At 38.9% G+C, this 13,393-nt stretch overlaps 1 protein-coding gene across 1 annotated transcript; it reads right to left on the bottom strand.

Annotated features, from left to right (window-relative positions):
• Positions 1 to 262: 262 nt before the first annotated feature.
• On the bottom strand, positions 263 to 2,858 carry LOC131218648 (transcription factor HHO2-like). The gene is made up of 5 exons (XM_058213316.1): positions 2,622 to 2,858; positions 2,042 to 2,286; positions 1,601 to 1,961; positions 1,023 to 1,099; positions 263 to 880 (listed from the first exon to the last, which is right to left on the bottom strand). The coding sequence occupies exons 1-5, from the start codon at positions 2,830 to 2,832 to the stop codon at positions 599 to 601; spliced, it is 1,176 nt and encodes a 391-aa protein (XP_058069299.1). The 5' UTR covers positions 2,833 to 2,858; the 3' UTR covers positions 263 to 598.
• Positions 2,859 to 13,393: the final 10,535 nt, after the last annotated feature.

The following is a 13,393-nucleotide window of genomic DNA, read 5'->3' as shown; positions in this document are numbered from 1 at the left end:
AGCACTCACAGCTACAACAGGTTGCAATTTCGGTCTTCAATCGAATTACAAAAGCTCAGATGAGATATGGGCATTGGCCGAAGTTCAACGAACACAATGCACATCAAATTTCTGATGAATTCAATCCGAAACAGTGATCCGAACTACCAAACATCAACTCAGCTTCAGACCAGCGTTCCGTCACAGCCACATGAAACTCACCAGAAAGAAACAGGAAAAAGAACCAGAATTTAGATATCTAGTCATCGACTGTAGCTTGGAATTTCACAGATTGCTAAAAATTCAAGCCTCGGCTTTGGAAACGGAACTGTATATATTCAAAACCAGATTATGTATCGGGAAATGTTGGTCTTTTTCTGGTAGATGTTACACGATGCTCCTTATACAACAGCTTAAACCAGTAAATAAAACAAAAGCAAAACCGAACCTATCTATCAAAACCTCCAAAATTTCACGGGCGAAAGCTCCATACTCCGTTCATTGAAAGATTCTCTCTCAAGATCCTAATGTATAGTGTATTATTCTACTCCTGAGTCCCGACTCCCCCAGTATAGTATCTGCAAAACTCAAGTGATCTATCTATGCATCTGCAAAACCATCATTCTGTGTTTTCGTCAACTGATCTTTGAAGGTGGCCTCTCCAACCATAGCTCTCCGACTTCTCATCTTCATCTTCGCCACTGTCACCCCCCGTAGCTGAGATTGCTCGGGCAGCACCGGCTAACTGAAGCGGGCCTTGTGGAGAGTTCGATTGGGAAGTGATCGGCTTTGATGAGTGGTAATTGTTGCGGGGGACCCACACTCCTCCCATCATGGCGACCTGCTGATTCGTCACGGCTGCCCCAGCAGCCGGAAGTCTACGGGTATGCAACCGGTACTTCTGAAAAACACAAGGACCAGCTTTTCATCATCATCTCATCCAAAAACTGAATAAAATGGGAGGAAGAGAAAATTAAAGATCATAATTTAAAATTTAAAATTTAAAAAAAAAAAAAAGAAAAAAAAAAGAAGAAAAAACTGACCTGCAAATGGCTCTTCACTTCATCATTGGTCAGTCCGTCCACCTTCATCAATTCCCTGATCTGCTTGGGAGTGGCCACTGTGCCAAAAAACAAATAAAAAATCAGATGCATGGTAAAATCATCACACAATTCACCAATTTAATAATTTCAAATTCTGTAGATTCAAGCAGCCATTCCACAAGACATAAAAGAACCCAACTCAGACATGTCATGCCAAATTCAAGAACAATTATTGTTCTTCCGATCTGATTGGTTTTAGTCACATCCATTTTCTTGAAAATCCAAAACATCCCAATTGACAAAAAGAAATTAAGATTTACAGTTTCACCAATCATTGGAATCCTATTTTCGCAAACTCAAGTAATTACAACAAAAACCCAAATCAAATAAATTAAAACAAAAAATATATAATTTCCATTTTCAGAAAAAAAAAAGGAAATTTATTTCAAATTGAGCATTTGTTTTCCATTTCTGAAGATTCATCAATTCAAGAAAAACCCATCTCAAGTATATCAAATCTACAATCCAACAGTAATTAATTTCAAATTTTATTTGATTTTTTAAAATTCTATTCTAACCTTGCGAACCGCCTAGCTGCTGCAGTGCACTGACGAACCGGCGGTGTAATTCTGGTGACCAGCACCGCCTGGCCTTCCTCGGCGGCTGCGAGTTTGATTGGGCAGTTGCTGATGGGGACACCATATCCTTGCCACTGCTCTTCGAATTCAAACTACCACCACCTGATTCGACATTCGGGCTCTTAATTTCTGAAGAAAAAAGAGAGAGGTTCGGTGCCGGCACCGCCGCCTCCTCTGCCTTCCTCCGACTGACCAGAGACCCTGATAATCCCTTAAATGGCATAAATGCCCCTCCCCCACTCTTATAATTACATCCCGGAAATAGATTTTTGTCTATAGTCTGATTGTGTTCTTTCTCTTTCTGACATTAAAAAAAATATATATATCAGCAAATTACTAAATTAAAAATAAAAAATTCCAATTAAATGAAAATTTCATTACCTTTTTCATATCTGTTAATTGATTTTTCTTATTGTTATGGTTATTATCATTATCAGGACTATTATTATTACTCCAGAGCTGAGCGGAGCTCATCCAGTTCATCTTATCTCCGCCATCCTTTTCCATTTTTAAGCCTCCATCTTCACCGATTTTACTTCTAACAGGCATGAATTCCTCCAAAATAGGCCTGTCGTTCTCATTCTCACTCCTGCATTGCTTTTCCTCCTTTTTCATAGCTTCGATCGCTGCAAAAACATCATCACACAAAAAGAAAAACAAGACCCAGTTGTCAAAATCCAGCAAAAATTAAAACCAAATTATCAAAATCCAGAAAAAATCAAGACCATTTTTTTAAAACCAAGCAAAAACCAAAACTCATCTATCAAAATTTTTATAAAATTAAAAATAAAGACCCATTTGGCAAAACCACGCAAAAACCAAATATATCAAAATCCAGAAAGAAAATAGAATCCATCCATCAAAACCCGGGAAAAAGTAAGACCCATATGTCAAAATCCATCAAAAATCAAAACCCAACTCCCAAAAATGAAATTTTCAAAAAGCGAAACAAAAATCTCACCATCATTTAAGAGAATCATGCAGAGAGGAAGCTCGCGTTTAAAAACGTCGATCTTCCTCCGCTCTTCTTCCAAGCATTTCACGTACTCTTCCAGCTTCGACAGCTTCTTCCCGAAATCTCCCATCGACGAAACCTCTCTCAGAAATCCGACGATCGTCTTCGTTGTAAAACTCGGCTCAAAACCCAAGCTCAAACCCGAAGACGATCCCATTCTCTCTCTCTCTCTCTCTCTCTCTCGATCGAGCAAGAGAGCGGGATTTATACCGGTGGACCGGTAATGTACACCGCCGGAGCACAGATTGAAATCGTACTCTCGCTATATACAGCAGATCGCAACCGTTAAAGTGGCTGATCTCAACATGAATGGGCCATGTCCAAAAAAATTCTCTCTCGTTTCCAATCCTAGGTAGCTGATCCAGTGTCGCTGGACCCTGGTGGCATCAGAGGTACCTTTTTGGAATTAACTGCTCATGTTGGAATTTCAACGGTCACGATTATCCGATTGTTGTAATTACTGTCTTCCAGCCCTAACTCTTTACAGGTTTGGATCATAATACAAACTCTTAAAGATTCTAAGGTGTACAGTTTTGAGTGCTACTGATATGTATAATACCATTTATGATATAAAAGAACCGGACCGAAAAAAAACCGGAATCTGGAATCCAAAAAGCGGTTTTTAGCTAAAACCGGGTGATGGGCATTAAAAAATTAAAAGATTCGGTTGGAAGTAGTGAAATGAAACGCTGGTTTTTTTCGACGGCTTATGTCACCGTCGCGTCGTCGCATATAAAGGCAAAACACCCTAAATAAAATATTCAATCCACACCGTTGATACATTAGTCCATGAATTTCTCAGACGTTGATTTGATAAATCACCCTAATTCAATAAAATTTATAACAATATATAAACATAGAGTTTCATAATCATTTGAGTCAACTCGAACATGAGTCCAGTCGATCGAACAAGGGTTGAGTTGACTTATACTCAGCAGAGCATGAATCGAGTCAACTCGAACTTGCTCAAGCATGAGTTGAATCCATGACATATATAAACTTATACTGATTTGACTTAATAAGTATCAGTCACTTAAAGGCCTGTTTGGCCAGGCGGATTGAGAGGGATTAGTAGGGATGGGATGGTAAAATACCGAGATATGCCGAATGAGCCAAATGACCGGGTGAACTTGTCCCGGGATATATTAAACCCATGGATCTTAAACCAATCCATTGACATCACCATTATTACCTTAAAATTGATCCCATCTTTCCTATTCCCGTTCAATTATGTCTGACGCATGTTTGGATAGATGGATTGAAGGGTAAAATCCCGATATATACCCGGCGCGCCAAATAGACTGGGTGAACTTGTCCCAGGATATATCAATCCCATGGATCTTAAACCAATCCACTAACACTACCATCATTACCTTAAAATACATCTCATCCCTCCTAATTCCTCTTAATTTGCTCAGCCAAACAGGCCCTTAAGCACTTGTGTATATCTATATAAGTATTCAAATATAGAATTTCAACGTTGAAATGCAAAACATTTATCACGAAACATTATTTTTCTTTTTTTCTTTTTCTTTCACAGGCGCACACACACTCATGCCATAGTGGGATATCACTATCTATGAATACTCAAACCCTTGACCGGCTATCGAAACTCTTGAGAGTCTACCACCCAAGTACGAGTAAGCTATGTATTCATATTGATTTGACTTGACTTAATAGGTATTGGTGATAAGCTATGTATTTATATTGATTTGACTTGACTTAATAGGTATTGGTGAGTTAATTTTATTTATTTATTTATTATTTCTTTTTAAACACTCATGTAATTTTATATAAGTATTTGAAATTAAAATTTTAATGTTGAAACACAAAACATCTATCACTGAGTTATGCATTCCTATCTAGGTAGTTTGAATCATGGTTTATGATATTATCTTCTATACTTTTAATCTTTTTGTATGTTTTGACTCTAATGCTTAAATCTATGTTTCTAAATGATTCTTTTACTTTTCCATGAATTTATTATTTTTAATGTAAGATATAATATTATTAAAGAGTTTTGTTAATGACTTCATATGCAGTGTCTGAATTTCTGTTTATATTCTAAGTTGGATGGTGGGGATCATCTGCATATATAATGTGAATTTATGTTTATACTCCATCCCATGGCCCACCCTTTGGATGGGCCCGATTGGTGTGTATGCATGCCATGTGCAAGATATGTGAGTTGCCACAATTTAGTGTATTGTGTCAGCCGCACAATGTAATATTTTAATTTTGAATTATTTTTGGGTTCCTCGCAAGATTCTTTCGAGTAGGTAAGCACAGGAAAAAGCAGGGATTATTTTAAATCTCAAATAGAAAAACACTCCACGGGAGCATTCTGAGTTACAGCTCTAGTAATTGCGATGGGACACTTAAACAGTCCAATCCATTGATCTAGACCGTTCATCAGTTCCATCGTACGTTTCATAGGCCATAATTAAAAATCAAAGTGATAGAGAGAATTTTAACCATTCGATCAACATCATTAAACATGGACGGTCAAGATCATTTAAACAAAAATATGCCCAGTCAACAATTTGGTCTATCTATATGTTAGGGACCACCTTGGATTGCTCTAGTTTCTAAAGAATCACTTTTTCTAGGAAATCATAGCCATCCCATTCATAGCTTGGAAAGATGATGGCTGTAGAAAGAAAGGCCAAATCAAATATGGTTTAGATAATCTGATCAATGTGATTTTTACAAGGTAAATCATGAATTTCGTTACGAACTTAAAGGACGGTTCAGATGAATTTACTAGACTGTCCAAGTGAATCTATGCAACTAGGAGCACTATAAGATATGATGCTCTGGAGCACTGGAGCATTTTCCTGTGTAATAATATTAAAGTTGTTTTTCTATTGATTTTGTGAATCTGACTTTTGGGGCCTTTCGGTTTTACTCTTTACTTTTTTTGGCTTTTCCCTTTTTACCCTCAAATCTTTCTTGATGTCAGAAATTATAAGAATATTGCCGGTTGAGAAATGTTAAGGGGCACGTGGACAGTCTAATCATTTAATCTGGACCGTGCGTTGGGCTTAGGAGACCCTTCAAGGGCCATCTTGAAATAATCAGATTGATTGGATGGTTAATTTTGATTATAAAATAATACATCCCACAGTCAATGTGAACCATTCATTTGCTGGGTCCCATCTTGAGCTACTTATGGTATAAAAAATTGCTTAGATCATCTAGTCAATGTAGTTTTTTAACATGGTGGGCCCCACCATTTCTATTAATAGGCCAACATGTTATTTAACAACGAAGTACAGTTAAAATAATTGGAGTTCCGAAACTGAGTTGGTTGTACTCGTTTTCCCCCCATGTAGCACATGATGCTTTTAAATTTATTGTAAGTAAGGGTAATTAAGTCATTAAAAGTACGAGAATAATGCAACGATGAGCACTATATTTTCAGTGTGGTGAATTTTCTATGGCCCACAAATTAACGTGGGTAGGAATTTCAAGTTACATTGCTTGTGATATATAGTAGAAATATATCAAACAATGCCACGTCACTGTATTGAACGGTTGATAAAAGAGGAACTATATATATATATATATATATATATATATATATATATATATATATATATATATATGGGAAAAGGTACAATGCGCTCGAGCTGATTTTAACATCTCATGAGGTTGAGCTGTGTGGGCCCCACCGTGATGCGTTTCGAACATCAACACCGTGCATTTGATGCGTCCCCTTTAAATTATAGGATATCCCAAAAATCATCCGTATACGGAACTCAGGTGGGCCATACCATCTAAAATCATGTGAAGACATGCCTAAAATATATAAAATCACTTGATGGGGCCCACCTGAAATTTGAATATGTCTAAACTTGGTCTGAACCCTCAACCAAGTGGGACACACATAATGGATAGACTGGATTTATGAACCACATCTCGGTGGGCCCAACAAATGATTATGAATGTTTTAATGGAGGGTAGCCCCTCTCAACTTTTGTATGTGGTGTGGCCCACGTAAGTCACTGATTGACTTGATTTTTAAGACCTGGGCCCATGATGGAATGGTGCATCTGGCTGATGGGGTAGATGTTCAAAACGCATCACGGTGGGGCCCACACAGCTCGACCTCATGGGACGTTAAAATCAGCTTAAGCGCATTGTACCTTTTCCCTATATATATATATATATATATATATATATATATATATATATATATATATATATATATATATATACACGCACACGAGGTACTGCTCCACATGAACGGTTCAGATTTTGAATACTTGAACCCTTGACCGGGTGTTGAAACTCCTGAGAGTACTCTACCACTGGGGCAAGAGTAAGGATCCAAGATGCAAGAGGAATTGTGAAAGAGTGGTTATGGAATACATGGCAGAGGAACTCAAACAGTGTTGAATGGCTGTAGTAACAGTCAAAATGCGAGAATGATCCAGATGGTCGGATTAAAATTATAAATAGCAAAGGTGTTGTTAGAGAAGATGTCTTAAATCTTCTGGGTTGCTTGACTGGTCGAGCGGGTCGCTAGGCTAGTCGATGTCATCTCGACTCAAAATCCAGCGAGCACAGATTTTTGGTGTCTGGGCCGCTCGACCAGTCGAGGACTCGCCTCGACCAGTTGAAGTTACGCAGATTCGAGTCTGGATCTTGTGCGGACAGCAGAAATCTGAGGCGATTTCGCAATGGTGCAAAAGGGAAGTTTCATAAGCTATAAATAGGGATCCCTAGGGTTATTTTAAAGTATTTTAAGGTTTCCTAAAGGTATTTTAAAGGGTTCTAGGGTTATCAAATGGTGTAGCAAGGGTGAGATTTGAAGTTGTTCGAATCGGGTAAGTCTTCTCTCTTTGTAATTGATGCTTTCATAGTGGAATTTTGTCGCTACGTTAAATCTGTGTGTTCTCTTATGTTTGCTTTGTGTCATTATATTACTATCCTAGATTTAGATCTGTGTGATTCGCAGGCCAAAATCCCAACAAGTGATATGAAAGCAGTCGTTGGGGCACAAATCTAAATATGAAGGATTAGTAATAATGTAAAGCACTAGGTATGAGATTGAGAAGTACTCAGGGAAAAATAATTTTGAGTTATGGAATATCAGGATGATGAGTTCCTTAATCAAGTAAGGCAAAGGTGGTGCTCTTGAGGAGCGGAAGTCTACTATAACTGATGATGATTGGAATACTTTTGATAAGAAGGTATTATCATCGATCCGTTTATCTCATGGATGAAGTTCTCTACAAAATCATGAGGGAGAAAACTGCTGCTAAGCTATGGGCGAAGTTAGAGGATGTCTATGCGAAAAAATCCTAAGAAAATCGCCTATACTTGAAGCGACAGTGGTATAACTTCAATATGACAGAGGGTGGAGATCTGGAGGCTCACATCAGCAACTTTAATAAAGTAGTTTGCAAATTGCTAGATATGGAGGAAGTTATGAAAGATGAAGAACAAGCATGTATGCTACTAAATTCTCTTTCGGCATTGTATGAGTCATTCAAGGACACTATGTGCAGCACGAATAAAACTCTGAGTGTCGACACCGTTATCTCAGCCCTTCAAGGGAAGGCCATGAGAAAGCTCAACATCGACATCTTCTGATGTACTGTTTATAAGGGGGTAGGAATTCTGAAAAAGTTACAGGTTCTTCAGGTTCTAGATTCAAATCCAAGGGTAAGGGCAAAGGAAAGGTAAATTGCTAGAATTGTGGGAAGGAAGGACATGTGAAGAAAGATTGTGAAAATTCTAAATCTAAGAGACAAGATTCTGAGGCTTCATATAGGGAGGCCAATGCTGTCATATCAGATGGATTAAGTGGATGTGATGGTAATATTTTGTCTGTGTCTACTATCAGGCGGCTATACGATGATCGTAAAGATGAGTGGATGTTAGACACAGGAGTGTCTTTTCACATAACTCCTCATCGGAGTTGGTTCACCAGCTACAGGGAGTGCGATGGTGGACAAGTATTTATGAGCAATGACATTGCCTGTAATGTTGTGGTTGTTGGTTCGGTGCGCATTAGGATGTTTGATGGGGTGGAGCGTACCTTGACTGATGTTTGGCACGTTCCTGATTTGAAGAAGAATCTGATTTCTCTTGGTGTACTTGAGGCAAAAGGATGCAAGTACACATGTATTGATGGTGCTCTTAAGGTATCTAAGGGGGCACGGGTAATCATGAAAGAGCAACGACTCGGTAACTTGTACAGGTTGATCGGGAGCACTTCAAAAGGTGAAGTTGCAATGGATGTAACGGATTCCACCTCTGCACGTGTGTGACATGTTGAGCATGGCCACATGAGTGGGCAGGGCAGGAAAGCTGAGACATGCGGACAGGGATACAGAGTAGGTGGAGTAGTCACCTGTGAGAAGAATCACACGGCATGATCACAGGATATTGACGAGGTACATGAACGACTCCAATATCGTAGGGGATTTATCTTCTATTCAGATGACTCTAGGTGATCTTGGTGTTGAGAAGTGAAAGGTGACTAAGGGCGATGTGATGGATTTATTGTATCAGACCGACATATGGGAGCGGGTGGATCTTCCAGTGGGCCGGAGAGCGGTTGGATGCAGGTGGATCTTCAGGAGGATACAACATAGATACAGGGTGAGGTTGGTAGCGAATGGTTATGCTTAGAGAGAAGGAATCGGCTTCTCAGAGATATTCGCACCGACGGTATAGTAGGTGTCTATTAAATCCGTGATTGGCGCTTGTTGGCTAATGTGATCTTGAGCTGGAAGGATGGATGTGGAGTCTGCACTTCTGTAAGGGAAAGTGAAGAGCGGACCTACATGAAGCAACCAGAGAAGTTCGAAGTTAAATGGGGTGAGAAAAGACTTTGTAGGAGGTCGTGGTTCGACCTGTCACCTAGGTAGTGGTTTGATTCCTTTATGGTGAGTCAGGAATTGATGACATGTAGATCACCAATTATGACATGTCTGAAATCAATGTACTGAAGACTTAGTTAAGTGGGACATTCAAGATGAAGGATTGGGGGGCTGCAAAGATGGTTCTCGGCATTGAGACTGAAAGAGGAGTAATCACAAGAGGAATACCTTATGTGTAGGTATTAATCAAGGATATGATGGGCCAGGTAAAGCCGGAGATGGCTCTCTACGTGTGTCTCCTCAAGTTTTCCTCAGGACATATCCCAAAATAGATGAGGAAAAGCAGGATATCTTATAAACCTTATTCGAATGCGGTTGACAGTATATGCCAGGGTCTGGATTAGATCGTTATTTCACAGGCTATCAGTGTTGTGAGCAAGTACCCCGGCAAGCAATATTGGGGTAGCGGTGATATGGTAAGAAGACTACGTCTTTCCTTTTGAGAAGACAGGAACAAAGGTGGTTGGGCATGTGGACTCAGATCTGGCAAGCATGTTTACCTAGATCGTTCCTGTAGAGAAGTTCAAGCTCTGTGTAACTTCTCTGAGCTTGGTGATGGCAGAAAAGAAGGACGGAGTGTGCATGAGAAGCTATGATGTGATGCAGAGATAAGAGAAGAGGTCAAGGAGCTACATGTTTAAAGATTGAAGACATGGTGGAGATTGTTTTCAGAGAAGATGTCTTAAATCTTCTGGGTTGCTCGACTGGTCGAGCGGGTCACTAGGCTAGTCAAGGTCATCTTGACTCGAAGTATAGCGAGCACAAATTTTTGGTGTCCGGGCCGCTCGACCAGTCGAGGGGATGGCTCGACCGGTCGCTGAGGTCTTTCGACCAGTCAAGGACTCGACTCGACCAGTCGAGGTTACGCAGATTTGAGTCCGGATCTTGAGCGGACTGCGGAAATCTGAGGCGGTTTCTCAAGGGTGTGAAAGGGAAGTTTCCTAAACTATAAATAGGGGTCCCTAGGGCTATTCTAAAGTATTCTAAGGCTTCCTAAAGGTATTCTCAATGGTTCTAGGGTTATCAAAGGGTGTAGCAAGGGTGAGATTCGAGGTTGTTCGAATCGGGTAAGTCCTCTCTCTTTGTAATTGATGCTTTCACAGTGGAATTCTGTCGCTTTGTGCCATGGTTTTTTTCCAAAAGGGTTTTTCAAGTTAAATCTGCGTGTTATCTTGTGTTTGCTTGGTGCCATTGTATTGCTATCCTATATCTAGATCTATGTGATTCCGCAGGCCAAAATCCCAACAAAAGGAATTCAGCGGAAAGAATTCGTTTTTTACCAACCCAATCAAACCAAATAACTATTTTCAATTATCAGTCAATTTATATTTCATAGTATAATTATTTACTTTTCCTGCTAAGTAAATTAAATTTCTTAATGTAATTCTTTACTTTCAACCCGATGTTTACATTATGTAGTATAATCCATGGCGTTAATCAAGTAACTGGTAATCTTATTTGTAATTTGATTATACGCTTGTATATTGAATCTAGTTCTTCTACGTTAAGGTATTTAGCTGTTTTCCGCGATTGACTAATCGACTGTGCCTCTTATCATTTTCATTTATTGGCATTGAAAAATACTTTCATATAAAAGTCAAAGGTGTGGTAACCTATCATTAGAGGACGAATCCTAACTTCTGAATATTGTATGATCTTATTTACACATTGAACGAGTGGCTGAATATATGATCGATCTCATCAGATATCGGTCATACACTACTTATTTGCCTATCTTGGCTTGGGGTTATAGTTGTTCGGTTTGAATTGAGTCGAAATACCAATTCTGACATACCCGCATAAATATTATCGAAAATTGACCACCAACAATTCTAATAGCCTAAATTTAAAATCCAATAATCTCATTAATGAGATCTGCCTTTTCAATGGCTCATGTGCCCTAAAGTGTTAAAGGAAAATACATATGTGCTTATGATGCATAAACTTATGATAAGGATAGTGAGTTCGTTGGCTTCCAATAATAAAAACGAGTTATATAGTGCTGTAACATAAAAGGTCAAATCCAATTCGTTATCAAAGTATACATAATGTATCATTGGATAATCAGAGCCTTTTATCTTGTGGGCCATTACACGAATAAGCTACATCTCATAAATCAAGATAGCTGACGGTTGCATTAAGCAAATATGTAACATTCAAAAATAAATAGTCAATATATCAGTCCACATTCATTTACTACCTCGTAACAAATGGACGATTAGATTTTGATCTTATCTTATGCTCACAGACCTTTTTATTATAAGAATCATTTATCTAGAATATAAGAAGAGAATCTTACGTACTGTAATTGTTTTACTACGAAGAGAAATGGATGGCGGAGGAATGTTGGACGTGATATACGCACTTTGTTATCGTACAATAGGATTTTAACACGTGTCAATCGTAACCTAATAGTGCTGTCGAAGATGCTTTTTTCCTCAACCAAGAGAATCGTTTCTTTCAAAGGTCATGATGTTGCCGGTTTCCTTCAACGAGTTATTTGATACTCTAGCGGCGTATGAAGTTTCATATACAAGCACTCCAAAATTGCATATGTGGATTACAATAACTTAAATTAAACCGTCTAAATTTCTGGATCCACCGTATTTATATTAAATAATCAAAATCAGATTGTTACATCAATTATAATCATCGATTCGTGATACTTGTTTATTGAAATAGGATACTATCTATTTTAACGGTCCAATAAATGTCTAGCAATCAGATAGTTTGAATTGCTACACATAATCAAATGCTCTTAATTACAATTCCATCATCCATCTAGATTCTAGCACATAATCTGGACGGTTTAATTTGAATCACTTGCTCTCCATCCATGCAATTTCTATATGCGTGTGTATCATTTATCACAGTCTACCAGAGTATTAAAGACGTTCTCTTTTCTGCTTAAATAAATTATAAAAAAAAATGGAAGGTTAGTGCGATTGACACGCGGCAAGATTAAAGAAGAGATTGGCGACACACGTGCTAAAATAGCATATACGTGCGAGATCCAAGCTATACTCATTGGCGTGGCCCACCTTTAAGATGTTACAAAAGAAATTAGCCTTGGTGGTCTGTATACGAGGTAAATAGATGGTCCAACGAAAGATCAGAAATGGTGGACCTTATATAAGCATTAGGCCTTTTTTATTTTTTCATATGAATAATCACGGTGGGATACACATGATGAATGGATCAGATTGATACAAGTTTTCATATTTATCAACCATTCTGCGAATTTTCTTTTCGATCTATTTTCGCGCGAATGACTCAGCATTTCCAATATAAAAACGCATCGCTTTGATTGCCTTTTAGCTATCCTCGTTGTTTGCCACGTGCTTGGAACATCAATTTTTGGATTTTGTAATGTAACTCGCAGCGCTACATAATTTGGTGGACCTCCAAAACAAATCTGACATCCTGACCGTTGGTCTCGCTCCTGATGCCCCAAGACTGACTGCCTGGATGTCCCAATGGCCCACCAATCTGAAATCCTGACCGTTGATCAACGATCAAACTTCTATTATTTGGATGACAGGAATTGTCTAAATGGGGCCATCATGCTTAGTGGGCCCACTGGAGAGAAGGCCCCCATGCAAGGTGGGTGGCCCTGGGAGTACACTTTCGAGTGGTCTCGAGGACTGCTGAATAGTGGAAATAAATACAAATATTCCTTTCGGAAATACAGGGATAAGGATTCCTGGGAGAGGGCTGTGAAGGTCGGGCCCACCTCTTGATATCCACCGGATTTTGTTTAAGAGGGCAGAGGAGATGCTTTCCTCAAGCAAAATGACATGCTTTTACAGCCATCAGATTCCA

Source organism: Magnolia sinica, chromosome 11 (genome assembly GCF_029962835.1).
Source record: "Magnolia sinica isolate HGM2019 chromosome 11, MsV1, whole genome shotgun sequence".
Taxonomy (NCBI): Eukaryota; Viridiplantae; Streptophyta; class Magnoliopsida; order Magnoliales; family Magnoliaceae; genus Magnolia; species Magnolia sinica.
This window is presented reverse-complemented; position numbering and strand designations above follow the sequence as displayed.